General features: G+C 43.7%; 1 protein-coding gene across 1 annotated transcript in view; it reads left to right on the top strand.

Moving 5' to 3' along the window:
- Positions 1-21,196, top strand: part of csmd3b (CUB and Sushi multiple domains 3b) — a 425,045-nt gene that overhangs the window by 83,813 nt on the left and 320,036 nt on the right. Inside the window, 6 exon segments of the mRNA XM_090209281.1 lie at positions 6,563-6,745; positions 15,292-15,618; positions 16,992-17,186; positions 18,183-18,321; positions 18,605-18,792; positions 19,423-19,611. Of these exon segments, the coding sequence (XP_090065407.1) occupies positions 6,563-6,745; positions 15,292-15,618; positions 16,992-17,186; positions 18,183-18,321; positions 18,605-18,792; positions 19,423-19,611 (1,221 nt within the window).

Here is a 21,196-nt window from a genome sequence, read left to right as displayed (position 1 = left end):
AAATTTACCGAACTGACTTGTTGGAAAGGCAGCATCTTATGACGCTGCCCTGTTGAAAGTCACTGAGCTCTTCAGTAAGGCCATTCTACTGCCAATGTTTGTCTATGGAGATTGCATGGCTGGGTGCTCGATTATATCCACCTGTCAGCAACGGGTGTGGCTGAAATAGCCGAATCCACTAATTGGAAGCCGTGTCCACATACTTTTGCTATGCGTATTTATAAGACAATTTGACCAGTGAAGGTCATTCTTCACACAGTTGGTGACCGGAACAGGGACAGGTCCATGAAGAAAGCCTGTAATGGGATGTGAGCTCAGGGGATGAGGAAAGGGTCAAGATAGACCTTCAGAGATAAACGGATAATAGATGTGTTTCCCAAATGGCACCCTATATAGTATATATATATATATATATATAGTGGCACCCTATAACTTTATAGTGCACTACTTTTGACCAAAGTCCATGGGGTGCTGGTTAACAGTAGTGCACTACAGTATATAAGAAATAGGGTGCCATTCGGGAAATAGTGGAGAACTCACCATTGCTGGTATCCTTGAGGTACACTCTGCCCAAGATCAAGGGCAGTGGTGCTTCATTGAAAATCTATACTGCCCTACCAGGCAAAAAGGCAGTAACTGCTCATAACATGGAACTGAGAAAAATGGCTTGGTTTCACAGTAACTTTATACACGACCCCCATTTTCCTTAAAAACACAATAGAGGCAGGATTTTTTTATTTTACCTTTATTTAACTAGGCAAGTCAGTGAAGAACAAATTCTTATTTTCAATGACAGCCTAGTGGGTTAACTGCCTGTTCAGGGGCAGAACGACAGATTTGGACCTTGTCAGCTTAGGGGTTTGAACTTGCAACCTTCTGGTTACTAGTCCAACACTCTAACTACTAGGCTACCCTGCCACCCCAGACAAGGATACTTGTCCACCTGATTAAGTATGTATTTAATGTAGCAAACATGACATTAACTCATTTTTGACCAAATTAGCAGTTACTGCCTTTTTTCTTGGTAGGGCAGTATAGTCATCTTCATACTCTACCAATCCTGTCATATTGGTTGCTCAATTTGATCTCATTAGGGTGCTTGGTTGTAGGTCCTGCTGTCAATTAAGCCTACCCAATTAACTAGGGTAGGTGTTTTAAATGTATCCCCTCTCCCCCAAAAAACACACTGTTCAACAAACTGCTATGATTTCACCTAGTAGAGGTTAGAAGATTCAACAGAATGCGGATGAATCGTTCAGTACATTTCTCTTGTTAATGCCTTTTTTTGCATAAGGTCTTGAAAGAGTCCATGCGCAAGTCTTTAAGGTTTCTGAGCTGCAGGTAGGACAAATAAGAAAGAGATCAATTTGAAGGAAGAATCAAACAGAATAGTCTTAAGAGAATGAGAAGCCAGAGGTGAACAAATTGTGTGATGTTATTTTCCCTGAATATGATGGTGTTCTGAAACGAAAAAAAAAAGGCCAAAGCTACCTTTCATTTTAGAGTAACATAATTAAAACACGCAGCTAATTATTGCCATTTAAGGCACACATTGTCATCCTGTAGAGCTCAGTAATCATTGCTGAGGGATTTCAGGAGGAAAACAAATATGTCATTCTGAAACCACATTGAATCATTCCTTGGAGCCAGATGAAAAATTAAGACTGTGAACAATAACACAGGTTTAATTTGAATATTTCTAGAGAGACTGCGGCCGCATCCCAAATGCTACCCTGTTCCCTATAAAGTGCACTACTTGACTTATTACTCATAGGGCCCTGGTCAAAAGGTGATACATAGGGAATAGGGTGTCATTTGCGACACACCCTGTGAGGTACTGTACCCCGGAGTGATTCATCCTTAATCATGTATTTACCATTTTGAATAAGTAGTGTGTGTTTATTTTGGGGTAATAGACATCAAAATAAATGTATAGAGGACAGTTAGATGATTCAGGGAAAATGAATACAGCCACAATGAGATTGGAAAAACTGCATTGATAGATAGAAAATGAATACAGCCACAATGAGATTGGAAAAGCTGCATTGATAGATAGAAAATGAATACAGCCACAATGAGATTGGAAAAGCTGCATTGATAGATAGAAAATGATTGGAGGACTTGTGGAGTTCTTAGAGCAGTGTACGATGCAACAAACACAGACATATATTGGGGGACACACAATACACACACACACATACATACATACACACGTACACACATACATACACACGTACACACACACATACATACACACACAGTACACACACACACATACACACATACACAATACACACACACACACACACACACACACACGTACACACACAATACACACACACACATACACAATACACACACACACACGTACACACACACACATACATACATACACACACAATACACACACACACACACACACACACACATACACACACACGTACACACACACACATACATACACACACAATACACACACACACTGATTGATTTGCGTCCCCTATCACAGCACCAAGTTGAGAAGAGCTGGAGGTTAGGACCTCCTTGACAGATTTAAAAAAATAAAACATGGGTTATTTTTATTTATTTTTATTTTTTATTTCACCTTTATTTAACCAGGTAGGCTAGTTGAGAACAAGTTCTCATTTACAACTGCGACCTGGCCAAGATAAAGCGTAGCAATTCGACACATACAACACAGAGTTACACATGGAGTAAACAAAACATACAGTCAATAATACAGTAGAACAAAAGAAAACAAAAAGTCTATATACAGGGAGTGCAAATTAGGTAAGTTAAGGAAATAAATAGGCCATGGTGGCGAAGTAATTACAATATAGCAATTAAACACTGGAATGGTAGATCGGCAGAAGATGAATGTGCAGGTAGAGATACTGGGGTGCAAAGGAGCAAAATAAATAAATAAATACCAGTATGGGGATGAGGTAGGTAGATAGATGGGCTGTTTACAAATAGGCTAAGTACAGGTGCAGTGATCTGTAAAATGCTCTGACAGCTGGTGCTTAAAGCTAGTGAGGGAGATGTGAGTCTCCAGCTTCGGAGATTTTTGCAATTCGTTCCAGTCATGGGCAGCAGAGAACTGTAAGGAAAGATGACCAAAGGAGGAATTGGCTTTGGGGGTGACCGGTGAGATATACCTTCTGGAGCGCGTGCTACGAGTGGGTGCTGCTATGGTGACCAGTGAGCTGAGATAAGGCGGGGCTTTACCTAGCAGAGACTTGTAGATTACCTGTAGCCAGTGGGTTGGGCAACGAGTATGAAGCGAGGGCCAACCAACGAGAGCGTACAGGTCGCAATGGTAGGTAGTGTATGGGGCTTTGGTGACAAAACGGATGGCACTGTGATAGACTGCATCCAGTTTGTTGAGTAGAGTGTTGGAGGCTATTTTATAGATGACATCACCGAAGTCGAGGATCGGTAGGATGGTCAGTTTTACGAGGGTCAGTTTTACGAGGGTATGTTTGGCAGCATGAGTGAAGGATGCTTTGTTGCGATATAGGAAGCCAATTCTAGATTTAACTTTGGATTGGAGATGTTTGATATGGGTCTGGAAGGAGAGTTTACAGTCTAACCAGACACCCAGGTATTTGTAGTTGTCCACGTATTCTAAGTCAGAGCCGTCCAGAGTAGTGATGCTGTACGGGCGAGCAGGTGCGGGCAGCGATCGGTTGAAGAGCATGCATTTAGTTTTACTTGCGTTTAAGAGCAGTTGGAGGCCACGGAAGGAGAGTTGTATGGCATTGAAGCTCGTCTGGAGGTTAGTTAACACAGTGTCCAAGGAGGGGCCAGAAGTATACAGAATGGTAACTGGAATATGTGGACCTCTAATTAGTTCACAAACGTAATATATATTTTATGAGCTCAAATGAGATATCTGGTTGGATCGTGTTCTATTGATGAGATGTTAATGTGTTTTTATTGAGCCTTGGAGGACAAATCATCTTCAACAAAAGTTGATTGTTTCACATTATAACGGTCACGTTGATGTCCTCCAATTCCAACGTTTTCTACTTAACAACACTGAACACTGCAGCCAAGATTACTAGTGTGGATATGCCATTGTAACCCATCGTTTGGAGGGTTGGGAGAGTGGAACATTGACTATATGAAAAATTAAGAACAGACTAAGGCAGCATACAGGAGCTCATAAAATGTGACTTTATTCTCAGGAAGCAACTAGCATCTCAATCACGTCACATAACAGACACGACAGGCATGACTAATTAATGATAATCACTTCTAATGTTCAGTCTTATTATATTTATTGAAGAAATGTCTTCGCTAGGATTGATGTAATGAACAGATTAACTACCAGTTTTCACAAATACTTTTTTCCACATAAAATTTTGGATGTTTTGGATTATAAGTGTACCTCAAGGAAAATGTTGTATAGTTCCTGTAGACGTGAGTCATCCAACTATACATTTCCTTGTAGTTTCATTTGAAGTCTACACATTCATTTACAATTGATAGAAATACTTCCAATGGTACATAATACAAGGTATTCATATAATTTGAATAATTTTTAAAGTGCTCATATTATTGATATTTTATTTGTCACAGGTGCCGATTATAACGCTGTAGAATTAACCGGGAAATGATTGCTTACGAATCCTTCCCAACGATGGAGTTCAAAAATAACAGTAATAAGAAAAATAGAAGAAGTACACAAGAAGGGAGGTATATACAGGAAGTACCAGTACCAGATCTATGTGGAGCTGTATACAGGAAGTACCAGTACCAGATCAATGTGGAGCTATATACAGGAAGAACCAGTACCAGATCAATGTGGAGCTATATACAGGGAGTACCAGTACCAGATCAATGTAGAGCTATATACAGGAAGTACCAGTACCAGATCAATGTGGAGCTATATACAGGAAGGACCAGTACCAGATCAATGTGGAGCTATATACAGGAAGTACCAGTACCAGATCAATGTGGAGCTATATACAGGAAGTACCAGTACCAGAGCAGTTTTACTCAACAGGACTCATTGTAGCATATTACTAAGAATTTGAAAAATTCAGATCATTAGAATAGTTTACTAAGATGTGGGCTTATACTACTCTGGCTCCTTGCTGTCCTTTGAATCTATGTTAGTGACTCATCTTTGAGATTGCATTTTCTCTAGTTTTGAATAAACTTCATACGTGTCATTCTGATTGGACTGTAATTCTCAGAGACGGCTAAATCTAGCTTAATGAGACATTCTTAGCCAAGATTTATGAAAAGTAAATCTCACAAGTAGTATTGAAATTAGCATACATGAGGAGTAGGCTTACAATGTCAAATTTTTCCCTCATTTGCATCTACAATGTGGTTCCTACTTCGTATGAGTTGGGATTCTGTGATAGCCAGTATTGTTGACTGGCAGTGATTGCTGTTTGGTGTTTTTTCAATTCACCTGGAAGTTTCTGGAAACATACAGTAAAAGAAACCCCGGACAAAAGACCTAGGCGAGGGGTCAAAGGTATGCATCACGAACACATATACCCACTCCAGGTAGGATATAACAATTCTCCCCACAGACAATGCTAACCTTCGTTTTCAACATTCTGTCGCAGGGCATTATTCAGATGCGATGTGCGCTGCTCCAAAGCAATTTGTTCTCTGTCTTTTCTGATGTTGTAAAACACAGAGCAGTTAATATGCTCTAACCTTCCCCCAGCCCTCCCTCCCACTTTCCCTCCCTTCCTCAATCCTACAGATTGAACAGCCCAGGCAGTCAGGGCAGTAGGTATTGTGATTCCCATAAAGAGGGTGTCATGATTGAAATTAATACAATATATCAAGCATTACAAAGACTTCCATTACACCATGGCTGAAATAAGCCTCCCCTCACTCCCACGAGCCGCTAACGTGATCCAACCCAACATTAATCCTGCCTTGAATATAATTTAGAGGAGTTTTTCGTTCCCTTACCGTTTGAGAATTCTCTCGGAGACAGCGCCAGGGTTCAGGGTTCAACTGTGAGGACGTCTGAGAAGATGCATTACAGCTCCTCCCTACACCCACATGCTCCGAGGGAACCAACCATGCCAATCTGGGGTGTTATCTGGCTGCGGTGACCCAGGATGGGTGAGGTGTGTGTGTGTGGGGTGGTTACGTGTATTTGTGGCTTCCCGTCTGCTGTGCTGGTGCATTCAGGGAGAGAGAGGCTCTGCATGCTTTGTCATGCTTGTCTGAAAAGACTCAGGTTCAGTGTTAGAGAGGATTCACCTGTTTCCTTAGTGTGGTAGGGATTACAAAGATCTCTTCTATCATCTCCCTTGTTCGCCTTCTCAAACATGATTGTTGCCTGAACTAATCCGTGTTTGTTCTGAATATGGCCTGATTATTGTTCCAACCCCTTTGTTACTACTGTACAGTAAATACCTCATGGTGTGAAGTGGATCCATTACTTGAACTGGAAAGCACGATGTTATGGTTGTTTAATGGCAGACGGACACAAGACACATTTACCCATTCAATAAAACAAACTATACTGTCAACTGTCGTATGCTTACGAGGGCTATGTTTTTGTCGCTGTTTTCCACAGAGATCGACAAGGAGAGTTGTGGGGATCCTGGTACGCCCCTCTATGGAATAAGGGAAGGGGACAGCTTCCTGAATGGGGGCATCCTGCGCTTCGAGTGTCAGTTTGGGTTTGAACTCATCGGGGAGAGGACCATAGCATGCCAGAACAACAACCAGTGGTCGGCCAACATCCCCATGTGCATTTGTGAGTATGAACATCTACATCACATCCATTGTCTGTGATTGTTCGTCTTATTTTTTCATCAAAATGTGTCTGAATCCCAAGTGGCACTACTTTTTACCAGAGCCCTCTGGGCACTATACTAAACTGAACAAAAATACAAACGCAACATGCAACAAAAACAAAGATTTTACTGAGTTGCAGTTCATCTTTGGGCTCCCGAGTGGCGCAGCGGTCTAAGGCACTGCATCTCAGTGCTAGAGGCGTCACTACAGACGCCCTGGTTCGAATCAAGGCTGTATCACAACCGGCCGTGATTGGGAATCCCATAGGGCGTTCGCACAATTGGCTCAGCGGCGTCCGGGTTTGGCTGGTGTAGGCCCTCATTGTAAATAAGACTTTGTTCTTAACTGACTTGCTGATTTAAATAAAGATTTAAATAAAAATGTATATAAGGAAATCATTCAATTGAAAGGCCCTAATCTATGGATTTCACATGACTGGGAATGCAGATATGCATCTGTTGTTCACAGATACCTTAAATAAAAAGGTAGGGGCGTGGATCAGAAAACCAGTCTGTATCTGGTGTGACCACCATTTGACTCATGCAGTGCAACACATCTCCTTTGCATAGAGTTGAATAGGGCTGTTGATTGTGCCCTGTGGAATGTTGTCCCACTCCTCTTCAATGGCTGTGCGATGTTGCTGTATATTGGCGGGAGTTGGAACACGCTGTCATACACTTCGATCCAGAGCATCCCAAATAATACGCAAGCCATGGAAGAGCTGGGACATTTACAGGAGTTGTGTACAGATTCTTGCGACATGGGGCGGTGTATTATCATGCTCAAACATGAGGTGATGGCAGGTGGATGAATGGCATGAAAATTTAACCATTTCTAAAAACATAATTCCACGTTGACATTATGAGCTATTGTGTGTAGCTCAGGGACACAACAAATCAATGTAATCCATGTTCAATTCAGGCTGTAACACAACACAGTGTGAAGAAAGTGAAGGGGTGTGAATACATTCTGAAGGCACTGTATGTACACAACAAAATATACAGCATGATAATGAATGTGCTGTCAGATATGACGGTATTTACAAATATAAAGTGGGCAGTGTCTTGGTAGAGTTTAGTGTCTTGGTAGAGGGTAGTGTCTTGGTAGATGGTAGTGTCTTGGTAGATGGTAGTGTCTTGGTAGAGTTTAGTGTCTTGGTAGATGGTAGTGTCTTGGTAGAGGGTAGTGTCTTGGTAGAGTTTAGTGTCTTGGTAGAGGTTAGTGTCTTGGTGTAGGGTAGTGTCTTGGTAGAGTGTAGTGTCTTGGTAGAGGGTAGTGTATTGGTAGAGGGTAGTGTCTTGGTAGATGGTAGTGTCTTGGTAGAGTTTAGTGTCTTGGTAGAGGGTAGTGTCTTGGTATAAGTTAGTGTCTTGGTAGAGGGTATTGTCTTGGTGGAGTTTAGTGTCTTGGTAGATGGTAGTGTCTTGGTAGAGTTTAGTGTCTTGGTAGAGGGTAGTGTATTGGTAGAGGGTAGTGTCTTGGTAGATGGTAGTGTCTTGGTATAAGTTAGTGTCTTGGTAGAGGGTATTGTCTTGGTGGAGTTTAGTGTCTTGGTAGATGGTAGTGTCTTGGTAGAGTTTAGTGTCTTGGTAGAGGGTAGTGTATTGGTAGATGGTAGTGTCTTGGTAGAGGGTAGTGTCTTGGTAGAGGGTAGTGTCTTGGTAGATGGTAGTGTCTTGGTATAAGTTAGTGTCTTGGTAGAGGGTATTGTCTTGGTGGAGTTTAGTGTCTTGGTAGATGGTAGTGTCTTGGTAGAGGTTAGTGTCTTGGTAGAGGTTAGTGTCTTGGTAGAGATTAGTGTCTTGGTAGAGGGTATTGTCTTGGTGGAATTAAGTGTCTTGGTAGATGGTAGTGTCTTGGTAGAGGGTAGTGTCTTGGTAGAGGGTAGTGTTTTGGTAGATGGTAGTGTCTTGGTATAAGTTAGTGTCTTGGTAGAGGGTATTGTCTTGGTGGAGTTTAGTGTCTTGGTAGATGGTAGTGTCTTGGTAGAGTTTAGTGTCTTGGTAGAGGGTAGTGTCTTGGTATAAGTTAGTGTCTTGGTAGAGGGTATTGTCTTGGTGGAGTTTAGTGTCTTGGTAGATGGTAGTGTCTTGGTAGAGTTTAGTGTCTTGGTAGAGGGTAGTGTATTGGTAGAGGGTAGTGTCTTGGTAGATGGTAGTGTCTTGGTAGAGGGTAGTGTCTTGGTAGATGGTAGTGTCTTGGTAGAGTTTAGTGTCTTGGTAGAGGGTAGTGTCTTGGTAGATGGTAGTGTCTTGGTAGAGGGTAGTGTCTTGGTAGATGGTAGTGTCTTGGTATAAGTTAGTGTCTTGGTAGAGGGTATTGTCTTGGTGGAGTTTAGTGTCTTGGTAGATGGTAGTGTCTTGGTAGAGTTTAGTGTCTTGGTAGAGGGTAGTGTATTGGTAGATGGTAGTGTCTTGGTAGAGGGTAGTGTCTTGGTAGAGGGTAGTGTCTTGGTAGATGGTAGTGTCTTGGTATAAGTTAGTGTCTTGGTAGAGGGTATTGTCTTGGTGGAGTTTAGTGTCTTGGTAGATGGTAGTGTCTTGGTAGAGGTTAGTGTCTTGGTAGAGGTTAGTGTCTTGGTAGAGATTAGTGTCTTGGTAGAGGGTATTGTCTTGGTGGAATTAAGTGTCTTGGTAGATGGTAGTGTCTTGGTAGAGGGTAGTGTCTTGGTAGAGGGTAGTGTTTTGGTAGATGGTAGTGTCTTGGTATAAGTTAGTGTCTTGGTAGAGGGTATTGTCTTGGTGGAGTTTAGTGTCTTGGTAGATGGTAGTGTCTTGGTAGAGTTTAGTGTCTTGGTAGAGGGTAGTGTCTTGGTATAAGTTAGTGTCTTGGTAGAGGGTATTGTCTTGGTAGAGGGTATTGTCTTGGTGGAGTTTAGTGTCTTGGTAGATGGTAGTGTCTTGGTAGAGTTTAGTGTCTTGGTAGAGGGTAGTGTATTGGTAGAGGGTAGTGTCTTGGTAGATGGTAGTGTCTTGGTAGAGGGTAGTGTCTTGGTAGATGGTAGTGTCTTGGTAGAGTTTAGTGTCTTGGTAGAGGGTAGTGTCTTGGTAGAGGGTAGTGTCTTGGTGTAGGGTAGTGTCTTGGTAGATGGTAGTGTCTTGGAAGAGTTTAGTGTCTTGGTAGAGGGTAGTGTCTTGGTAGAGGGTAGTGTCTTGGTAGATGGTAGTGTCTTGGTAGAGTTTAGTGTCTTGGTTGAGGTTAGTGTCTTGGTAGAGTTTAGTGTCTTGGTAGAGGGTAGTGTCTTGGTAGATGGTAGTGTCTTGGTAGAGTTTAGTGTCTTGGTAGAGGTTAGTGTCTTGGTAGAGATTAGTGTCTTGGTAGAGGGTATTGTCTTGGTGGAATTAAGTGTCTTGGTAGATGGTAGTGTCTTGGTAGAGGGTAGTGTCTTGGTAGAGGGTAGTGTCTTGGTAGATGGTAGTGTCTTGGTATAAGTTAGTGTCTTGGTAGAGGGTATTGTCTTGGTGGAGTTTAGTGTCTTGGTAGATGGTAGTGTCTTGGTAGAGGTTAGTGTCTTGGTAGAGGGTATTGTCTTGGTGGAGTTTAGTGTCTTGGTAGATGGTAGTGTCTTGGTAGAGGATAGTGTATTGGTAGAGGGTAGTGTATTGGTAGAGTTTGGTGTCTTGGTAGAGGGTAGTGTCTTGGTATAAGTTAGTGTCTTGGTAGAGGGTAGTGTCTTGGTAGAGGGTAGTGTCTTGGTAGAGTTTAGTGTATTGGTAGAGGGTAGTGTCTTGGTAGATGGTAGTGTCTTGGTAGAGGTTAGTGTCTTGGTAGAGGTTATTGTCTTGGTAGAGGTTAGTGTCTTGGTAGATGGTAGTGTCTTGTTAGAGGGTAGTGTCTTGGTAGAGGTTAGTGTCTTGGTAGATGGTAGTGTCTTGGTAGAGGGTAGTGTCTTGGTAGATGGTAGTGTCTTGGTAGAGGGTAGTGTCTTGGTAGAGGGTAGTGTCTTGTTAGAGGGTAGTGTCTTGGTAGAGGTTAGTGTCTTGGTAGATGGTAGTGTCTTGGTAGAGGGTAGTGTCTTGGTAGAGGGTAGTGTCTTGGTAGAGGGTATTGTCTTGGTGGAGTTTAGTGTCTTGGTAGATGGTAGTGTCTTGATAGAGGTTAGTGTCTTGGTATAGGGTAGTGTCTTGGTAGAAGTTAGTGTCTTGGTAGAGTGTATTGTCTTGTTAGAGGTTAGTGTCTTGGTAGAGGGTAGTGTCTTGGTAGAGGGTAGTGTCTTGGTAGATGGTAGTGTCTTGGTAGAGGGTAGTGTCTTGGTAGAGGGTAGTGTCTTGGTAGATGGTAGTGTCTTGGTCGAGGTTAGTGTCTTGGTAGAGGATAGTGTCTTGGTAGAGGGTAGTGTCTTGGTATAAGTTAGTGTCTTGGTAGAGGGTATTGTCTTGGTGGAGTTTAGTGTCTTGGTAGATGGTAGTGTCTTGGTAGAGTTTAGTGTCTTGGTAGAGGGTAGTGTATTGGTAGAGGGTAGTGTCTTGGTAGATGGTAGTGTCTTGGTAGAGGGTAGTGTCTTGGTAGATGGTAGTGTCTTGGTAGAGTTTAGTGTCTTGGTAGAGGGTAGTGTCTTGGTAGAGGGTAGTGTCTTGGTGTAGGGTAGTGTCTTGGTGTAGGGTAGTGTCTTGGTAGATGGTAGTGTCTTGGAAGAGTTTAGTGTCTTGGTAGAGGGTAGTGTCTTGGTAGAGGGTAGTGTATTGGTATAAGTTAGTGTCTTGGTAGAGTTTAGTGTCTTGGTAGAGGGTAGTGTCTTGGTAGATGGTAGTGTCTTGGTAGAGTTTAGTGTCTTGGTAGAGGTTAGTGTCTTGGTAGAGATTAGTGTCTTGGTAGAGGGTATTGTCTTGGTGGAATTAAGTGTCTTGGTAGATGGTAGTGTCTTGGTAGAGGGTAGTGTCTTGGTAGAGGGTAGTGTCTTGGTAGATGGTAGTGTCTTGGTATAAGTTAGTGTCTTGGTAGAGGGTATTGTCTTGGTGGAGTTTAGTGTCTTGGTAGATGGTAGTGTCTTGGTAGAGGTTAGTGTCTTGGTAGAGGGTATTGTCTTGGTGGAGTTTAGTGTCTTGGTAGATGGTAGTGTCTTGGTAGAGGATAGTGTATTGGTAGAGGGTAGTGTATTGGTAGAGTTTGGTGTCTTGGTAGAGGTTAGTGTCTTGGTAGATGGTAGTGTCTTGGTAGAGGGTAGTGTCTTGGTAGATGGTAGTGTCTTGGTAGAGGTTAGTGTCTTGGTAGAGGGTAGTGTCTTGGTAGATGGTAGTGTCTTGGTATAAGTTAGTGTCTTGGTAGAGGGTATTGTCTTGGTGGAGTTTAGTGTCTTGGTAGATGGTAGTGTCTTGGTAGAGGGTAGTGTCTTGGTAGAGGGTAGTGTCTTGTTAGAGGGTAGTGTCTTGGTAGAGGTTAGTGTCTTGGTAGATGGTAGTGTCTTGGTAGAGGGTAGTGTCTTGGTAGATGGTAGTGTCTTGGTAGAGGTTAGTGTCTTGGTATAGGGTAGTGTCTTGGTAGAAGTTAGTGTCTTGGTAGAGTGTATTGTCTTGTTAGAGGTTAGTGTCTTGGTAGAGGGTAGTGTCTTGGTAGAGGGTAGTGTCTTGGTAGATGGTAGTGTCTTGGTAGAGTGTATTGTCTTGTTAGAGGTTAGTGTCTTGGTAGAGGGTAGTGTCTTGGTAGAGGGTAGTGTCTTGGTAGATGGTAGTGTCTTGGTCGAGGTTAGTGTCTTGGTAGAGGATAGTGTCTTGGTAGATGGTAGTGTCTTGGTAGAGGGTAGTGTCTTGGTAGATGGTAGTGTCTTGGTAGAGTTTAGTGTCTTGGTAGAGGGTAGTGTCTTGGTAGAGGGTAGTGTCTTGGTGTAGGGTAGTGTCTTGGTAGATGGTAGTGTCTTGGTAGAGTTTAGTGTCTTGGTAGAGGGTAGTGTCTTGGTAGATGGTAGTGTCTTGGTAGAGTTTAGTGTCTTGGTAGAGGTTAGTGTCTTGGTAGAGATTAGTGTCTTGGTAGAGGGTATTGTCTTGGTGGAATTAAGTGTCTTGGTAGATGGTAGTGTCTTGGTAGAGGGTAGTGTCTTGGTAGAGGGTAGTGTCTTGGTAGATGGTAGTGTCTTGGTATAAGTTAGTGTCTTGGTAGAGGGTATTGTCTTGGTGGAGTTTAGTGTCTTGGTAGATGGTAGTGTCTTGGTAGAGGTTAGTGTCTTGGTAGAGGGTAGTGTCTTGGTAGAGGGTATTGTCTTGGTGGAGTTTAGTGTCTTGGTAGATGGTAGTGTCTTGGTAGAGGATAGTGTATTGGTAGAGGGTAGTGTATTGGTAGAGTTTGGTGTCTTGGTAGAGGGTAGTGTCTTGGTATAAGTTAGTGTCTTGGTAGAGGGTAGTGTCTTGGTAGAGGGTAGTGTCTTGGTAGAGTTTAGTGTATTGGTAGAGGGTAGTGTCTTGGTAGAGGGTAGTGTCTTGGTAGATGGTAGTGTCTTGGTATAAGTTAGTGTCTTGGTAGAGGGTATTGTCTTGGTGGAGTTTAGTGTCTTGGTAGATGGTAGTGTCTTGGTAGAGGGTAGTGTCTTGGTAGAGGGTAGTGTCTTGTTAGAGGGTAGTGTCTTGGTAGAGGTTAGTGTCTTGGTAGATGGTAGTGTCTTGGTAGAGGGTAGTGTCTTGGTAGATGGTAGTGTCTTGGTAGAGGTTAGTGTCTTGGTATAGGGTAGTGTCTTGGTAGAAGTTAGTGTCTTGGTAGAGTGTATTGTCTTGTTAGAGGTTAGTGTCTTGGTAGAGGGTAGTGTCTTGGTAGAGGGTAGTGTCTTGGTAGATGGTAGTGTCTTGGTAGAGTGTATTGTCTTGTTAGAGGTTAGTGTCTTGGTAGAGGGTAGTGTCTTGGTAGAGGGTAGTGTCTTGGTAGATGGTAGTGTCTTGGTCGAGGTTAGTGTCTTGGTAGAGGATAGTGTCTTGGTAGATGGTAGTGTCTTGGTAGAGGGTAGTGTCTTGGTAGATGGTAGTGTCTTGGTAGAGTTTAGTGTCTTGGTAGAGGGTAGTGTCTTGGTAGAGGGTAGTGTCTTGGTGTAGGGTAGTGTCTTGGTAGATGGTAGTGTCTTGGTAGAGTTTAGTGTCTTGGTAGAGGGTAGTGTCTTGGTAGATGGTAGTGTCTTGGTAGAGTTTAGTGTCTTGGTAGAGGTTAGTGTCTTGGTAGAGATTAGTGTCTTGGTAGAGGGTATTGTCTTGGTGGAATTAAGTGTCTTGGTAGATGGTAGTGTCTTGGTAGAGGGTAGTGTCTTGGTAGAGGGTAGTGTCTTGGTAGATGGTAGTGTCTTGGTATAAGTTAGTGTCTTGGTAGAGGGTATTGTCTTGGTGGAGTTTAGTGTCTTGGTAGATGGTAGTGTCTTGGTAGAGGTTAGTGTCTTGGTAGAGGGTAGTGTCTTGGTAGAGGGTATTGTCTTGGTGGAGTTTAGTGTCTTGGTAGATGGTAGTGTCTTGGTAGAGGATAGTGTATTGGTAGAGGGTAGTGTATTGGTAGAGTTTGGTGTCTTGGTAGAGGGTAGTGTCTTGGTATAAGTTAGTGTCTTGGTAGAGGGTAGTGTCTTGGTAGAGGGTAGTGTCTTGGTAGAGTTTAGTGTATTGGTAGAGGGTAGTGTCTTGGTAGAGGATGGTGTCTTGGTAGATGGTAGTGTCTTGGTAGAGGTTAGTGTCTTGGTAGATGGTAGTGTCTTGGTAGAGGTTAGTGTCTTGGTAGAGGTTATTGTCTTGGTAGAGGTTAGTGTCTTGGTAGAGGTTAGTGTCTTGGTAGATGGTAGTGTCTTGGTAGAGGGTAGTGTCTTGGTAGTGGGTAGTGTCTTGGTAGAGGGTATTGTCTTGGTGGAGTTTAGTGTCTTGGTAGATGGTAGTGTCTTGGTAGAGGTTAGTGTCTTGGTAGAGGGTAGTGTCTTGGTAGAGGTTAGTGTCTTGGTAGAGTGTATTGTCTTGTTAGAGGTTAGTGTCTTGGTAGAGGGTAGTGTCTTGGTAGAGGGTAGTGTCTTGGTAGATGGTAGTGTCTTGGTAGAGTGTATTGTCTTGTTAGAGGTTAGTGTCTTGGTAGAGGGTAGTGTCTTGGTAGAGTGTATTGTCTTGTTAGAGGGTAGTGTCTTGGTAGAGGTTAGTGTCTTGGTAGATGGTAGTGTCTTGGTAGATGGTAGTGTCTTGGTAGAGTGTATTGTGTTGGTAGAGGGTAGTGTCTTGTTAGAGGATAGTGTCTTGGTAGACTGTATTGTCTTGTTAGAGGGTAGTGTCTTGGTAGAGGTTAGTGTCTTGGTAAATGGTAGTGTCTTGGTAGATGGTAGTGTCTTGGTAGAGTGTATTGTCTTGGTACAGCGTAGTGTCTTGTCTCCCATATCAATATACAGTCTTGTCAGTGTCTTATCACTGCATTTCTGTAATCAAAACCAGTGATACCAGATCCCTGTAGATTATGATGTTGATACCATATTAACAGATGTTTCATCAGTTTCTGCTACATTCAGTTCCAGGCATTATGAAGTGCGTTTACGCCATCTTTTGTCTTTTTCCCCATCCCTCTCCTCTACAGTCCCATGCCTGTCCAACTTCACAGCGCCAATGGGTACAGTCCTATCACCCGACTACCCAGAAGGCTACAGCAACAACATGAACTGTGTGTGGCTGATCCTATCGGAACCCGGCAGCCGCATCCACCTTGCCTTCAACGACTTTGACCTGGAGGCGCCTTACGACTTCCTCACCGTGAAGGATGGCGAGCTGCTGGACGCCACCGTCCTGGGACGCTTCTCGGGGACCGAGTCCCCCTCCCACCTCGACAGTAACACTAACATACTGAGGCTGGAGTTCCAGGCCGACCACTCCATGGCCGGACGAGGGTTCAACATCACCTACAGCAGTAGGTTTCACCTTGATGTTGCGTTCTGTGCTGTCCTTCGTTTGATTTGACCATGTTAGTTGATTAGGGCTCAGTTCAGTTGAACCCATGTTGTGCTATTTCCATGGTTACTCTGCCATAAACCAAGTGCAATTGAGTTTGGCCCTTGGTAATGTTAGCTGTGGCCATTTCTTTCGTTTTGTGGCACCTTGTGGTGACTTTACAGTAATGACTATAGTCCTTGTATATTTTGTCCTGATTGTATCCTTATGATATTTGTCCTACCCTGGCCTATCTCAAATCTGTTTCAATTGTTTTTAGTTATCACGTAAGGGCTCAATCAATTTCCACCCAATCGACTTTGCCCTCACAGTTATGGTTATCCTTTTCAAAATGGCCTCATAACTGTTGCTTTCTGAAGGAGACGCAAAATGTCACGCCAATCCATCACTTCTGTCAAAAGAATGTGGGGGAAAAAAGAGGCCATGAAATCTTTTGTGCAAATAAGGCCCAAGTCATTAGGAACAATTGTAGGAGCTGGCCTTTCTGATGGACAACCAAACTCCATGTTATTTTAGTAAGGTACTGTCAGTGACATGATTGAGCAATGTTGCACTGATGTTATGTTCGACTGGGGGGCTTTCTGTCTCAAGACATCCATCAGTCAGTCAGTCTGACTTGACCTGCGAGGCTATGGTAACAAGAGTTTAAGGCCAATTTACTTGGAAGACATCTTCCTGCAGGGATTAAATCCCCTCTACGCTTCATAAAGTTCTGAAAAAATTGCTTTGAGGTCACTAGCACTACACCCTTTAGGGGAAAGTGGTTGTTTTCATGTCGTGAAGTGCCCTGGACTATCGTCTTGAGTCTCTTAATGCTTAACGCTAGAGCCCTTTCAACTTCACTTTTGTTACGAGGTCTATGCTCAATCTATGCTGGTGTCACTAGAAGTGAAGTGTTGGCTTCTGTTTGTCTTTACAATCCTACTCTAGATTTGAGCAACCAACTCAGACCATAACTATCCTCGCCCCAACCGCTCAGTCATCTCAAATGTAAAAATTAGGGATAGATTGTACCGAATAAACTCACCCCACAGCATGAAATGTCACCAATGACGCCATTTAATCAGATGAGTTTCCGTGGCACAACTTGTTTGTAGGTTTTCAAGCTAGCAGTTACATGGGTGTACGATCAGAAGATCATTGGTTGGAGCCCAGTAAGGTGACAGGGACAGACAAGGAAGATCATTGGTTGGAGCCCAGTAAGGCGACAGGGACAGACAAGAAAGATCATTGGTTGGAGCCCAGTAAGGCGACAGGGACAGACAAGGAGGCAAATCAGTTAGCAGTACGGTTACATCTGGCAAAGCGAAATGAAAACATTTGTGTTTTCAGCGTTCGGCCACAACGAGTGTCCCGACCCAGGCGTCCCGATAAATGCGAGGCGCTTCGGGGACAACTTCCAACTGGGCAGCTCCATCTCAGTGATCTGTGAGGACGGCTTCATCAAGACCCAGGGCTCCCAGACCATCACCTGTGAGCTGGAAAACGGCAAGGTGATGTGGAGCGGACCCATCCCTAAATGTGAAGGTAATTATCCTGCTCTTCCTGGGGAGAGGAGAGACTGGGTGTGTTTGTGTTGGGTGTGTGTAGGTGTGTGCGTGTGTGAGTGCATGTTTGTGTGTGTGTGCCTACGTGTACATGTGCACGTCCGTACATGCATGTATTTTAGGGTAATTACCCTGTTCCTGACACAGACAAAAGTCTAAGTGAGTGTAAGCGGATTGCATACTAGAGGACACTCACCTGTGTGTTGTAGGATACTAGAGGACACTCACCTGTGTGTTGTAGGATACTAGAGGACACTCACCTGTGTGTTGTAGGATACTAGAGGACACTCACCTGTGTGTTGTAGGATACTAGAGGACACTCACCTGTGTGTTGGAGGATACTAGAGGACACTCACCTGTGTGTTGGAGGATACTAGAGGACACTCACCTGTGTGTTGGAGGATACTAGAGGACACTCACCTGTGTGTTGTAGGATACTAGAGGATACTCACCTGTGTGTTGGAGGATACTAGAGGACACTCACCTGTGTGTTGGAGGATACTAGAGGACACTCACCTGTGTGTTGTAGGATACTAGAGGACACTCACCTGTGTGTTGTAGGATACTAGAGGACACTCACCTGTATTTTGTAGGATACTAGAGGACACTCACCTGTGTGTTGGAGGATACTAGAGGATACTCACCTGTATGTTGTAGGATACTAGAGGACACTCACCTGTGTGTTCGAGGATACTAGGGAAGGCTTAGGGACACCTGGGGATTCGGGACAGAAAACAAGGGTACTGTAGGCCAAGCAGTCACCTTCAATCTGTCTTTCTGTCAGTCATTCACCCTGCACCTTATGTCCCTGATGCTGTGGTGACATCACTCAGATGGAGAAGGAATAAAGAGCCTCATGTTAGCATGTACAGTACGCTGTATGATGCTGTTTGCCAGATTAGATCATCAAGCAGGGCATTTGGAGTTATTTAAAACTCTCTCTCTTAAAAATCTCTCTCCCCCCTCCCCTCCATAGCCCCCTGTGGAGGCCACTTCTCCTCTCCCAGTGGGGTAATCCTGTCCCCAGGGTGGCCTGGATACTATAAAGGTTCCCTCAGCTGTGAGTGGGTCATCGAGACCGAGCCCGGACGCTCCATCAAGATCACCTTTGACAAGTACTTGTCCATTATATCATTAAAGTTGTTCAATGTATTCTATTTTATTCTATTAGCATTCCCAAACTGTTGAGTATGGAGAATGGATTTCTGCATCAATGAATACACCCATAATGGAATCTTATTGCTTATTTATTGTATATTTATAAAGTCTTCTTTGAAAGTGTTTTTTAGTGCAGTAGTAGATTCAATCAAAGTTTATGCAACTGTAGCACTGACTATGTATTATCACAAGTAAATAAAATGTGTATATTTCATAATTCCTCTTCTGTCATTGGTCCAGGTTTCAGACAGAGCTGGGCTATGACTTCCTGGAGATCCACGATGGGCCCAACCTGCTCTCTCCTCTGGTCGGCTCATTCAACGGTACCCAGGTGCCCCAGTTCCTGTTCAGTAGTACTAACCACCTGTACATGCTCTTCACCACCGACAACAGCCGCTCCAACAGTGGATTTAAGATCATCTATGAGAGTAAGTCTAGTGTAGTGACCCAGGTGTTCCTTGTCAGATCATCTACCATAGTACTAGTCTAGTGTAGTGACCCAGGAGTTCCTGGTCAGATCATCTACCATAGTACTAGTCTAGTGTAGTGACCCAGGTGTTCCTGGTCAGATCATCTACCATAGTACTAGTCTAGTGTAATGACCCAGGTGTTCCTGGTCAGATCATCTACCATAGTACTAGTCTAATGTAATGACCCAGGTGTTCCTGGTCAGATCATCTACCATAGTACTAGTCAAGTGTAATGACCCAGGTGTTCCTGGTCAGATCATCTACCATAGTACTAGTCAAGTGTAATGACCCAGGTGTTCCTGGTCAGATCATCTACCATAGTACTAGTCTAGTATAGTGACCCAGGTGTTCCTGGTCAGATCATCTACCATAGTACTAGTCTTATGTAGTGACCCAGGTGTTCCTGGTCAGATAATTTACCATAGTACTAGTCTAGTATAGTGACCCAGGAGTTCCTGGTCAGATCATGTGGTCAGAACAAACTCTACCCATACTTTTAGCTCTAACTCTGATTTCAAATTGTTTAAGCTTCCTATTCCCTGTATGAGACGTTTGATGATGTTGACCCCATAATATTTTAATCTTCAGGCGTGACTGTGGACACCTACTCCTGCCAGGACCCGGGCTTCCCGGTCAACGGGTTGCGTTACGGTCAAGACTTCACCATCGGTTCGACTGTGTCGTTCGGCTGTGACCCTGGATACAGGCTAAGCCACGAGGAACCTCTGGTCTGTGAGAAAAACCACTGGTGGAGCCACCCTCTGCCCACCTGTGATGGTACGAACCAGTTCAAACCAGTTTAAATCATTTCCAAACCGAGTGACTTTCAGGTGACTTTCAGGTGCAGGGTACATTAGGCTAAGTCATGAACTGCGGAAGCATTCACAGTCTGCAGGTCTCTGTTTATTTTTCATGGTATGGACAGTAGCCATGGTGACCAAGGTTGTGGCAGAATCCTATTAGCCTGTTTACCAGATGTGTTTGTTCCTCACATGTCGTGGTCGTTGTGGTGCTGAACACATAATACATGGGCTAAAGTAGTTTGTATAGTACATATCTGACCACCAGGTTAGTGATCTAGTCTAGATCTGGGCTTTCCATAGTACATATCTGACCACCAGGTTAGTGATCTAGTCTAGATCTGGGCTTTCCATAGTACATATCTGACCACCAGGTTAGTGATCTAGTCTAGATCAGGGCTTTCCGTGGTACATATCGGACCACCAGGTTAGTGATCTAGTCTAGATCAGTGCTCTCCATCATACATATCTGACCACCAGGTTAGTGATCTAGTCTAGATCTGGGCTTTCCATAGTACATATCTGACCACCTGGTTAGTGATCTAGTCTAGATCTGGGCTTTCCATAGTACATATCTGACCACCAGGCTAATGCTCTGTTCCTGGAGAACTACCATCCTGTAGGTTATCTAGCTCACCTGATTCAAAAAATTAGCTGGTTGATAAGCTGAATACGCTGAATCAGGTCAGTTACAGCTGGGGTTGGACTGAAAACCTACAGGAGGGTGGTTCTCCAGGAACAGGGTTGGAGTTAAAACCTACAGGAGGGTCGCTCTCCAGGAACAGGGTTGGAGTGAAAACCTACAGCACGGTAACTCTCCAGGAACAGGGTTGTTGTGAAAACCTACAGGAGGGTGGCTCTCCAGGAACAGGGTTGGAGTTAAAACATACAGGAGGGTCGCTCTCCAGGAACAGGGTTGGAGTGAAAACCTACAGCACGGTAACTCTCCAGGAACAAGGTTGTTGTGAAAACCTACAAGGGGGTGGCTCTCCAGGAACAGGGTTGGTGTGAAAACATACAGGAGGGTAGCTCTCCAGGAACAGGGTTGGAGTGAAAACCTACAGGAGGGTCGCTCTCCAGGAACAGGGTTGGTGTGAAAACCTACAGGAGGGTAGCTCTCCAGGAACAGTTTTGGAGTTAAAACCTACAGGAGGGTCGCTCTCCAGGAACAGGGTTGGAGTTATAACCTACAGGAGGGTCGCTCTCCAGGAACAGGGTTGGAGTGAAAACCTACAGGAGGGTAGCTGTCCAGGAACAGGAGGGTTTCTCTCTAGGGCATCTTGAGCTTTCAAATCTTGAGCTATCAAATCTTGAGCTATCAAATCACGAGCTTTCAAATCTTATTAAATCTTGAGCTTTCAAATCTTATCAAATCTTGAGCTATCAAATCTTGAGTTATCAAATTTTGAATAATCACTTTCAACAGGCCTCGATTAGTTTAAATATTCTCTCATATGATATGATGCCAAAGATAACGCCAAACTGCCTATTGACAAAACCAATGAAGGATTGAATTGTGTTTTTGTGTTTTAGCCTACAAGAGTGGTTGTTCAATACTTGAG

The sequence above is a fragment of the Oncorhynchus mykiss genome, chromosome 18, assembly GCF_057628025.1.
Source record: "Oncorhynchus mykiss isolate SJ-2025 chromosome 18, ASM5762802v1, whole genome shotgun sequence".
In the NCBI taxonomy this organism is placed as follows: domain Eukaryota; kingdom Metazoa; phylum Chordata; class Actinopteri; order Salmoniformes; family Salmonidae; genus Oncorhynchus; species Oncorhynchus mykiss.
The sequence above is the reverse complement of the archived record's forward strand: the minus strand, read 5'-3'. Positions and strand labels throughout refer to the sequence as shown.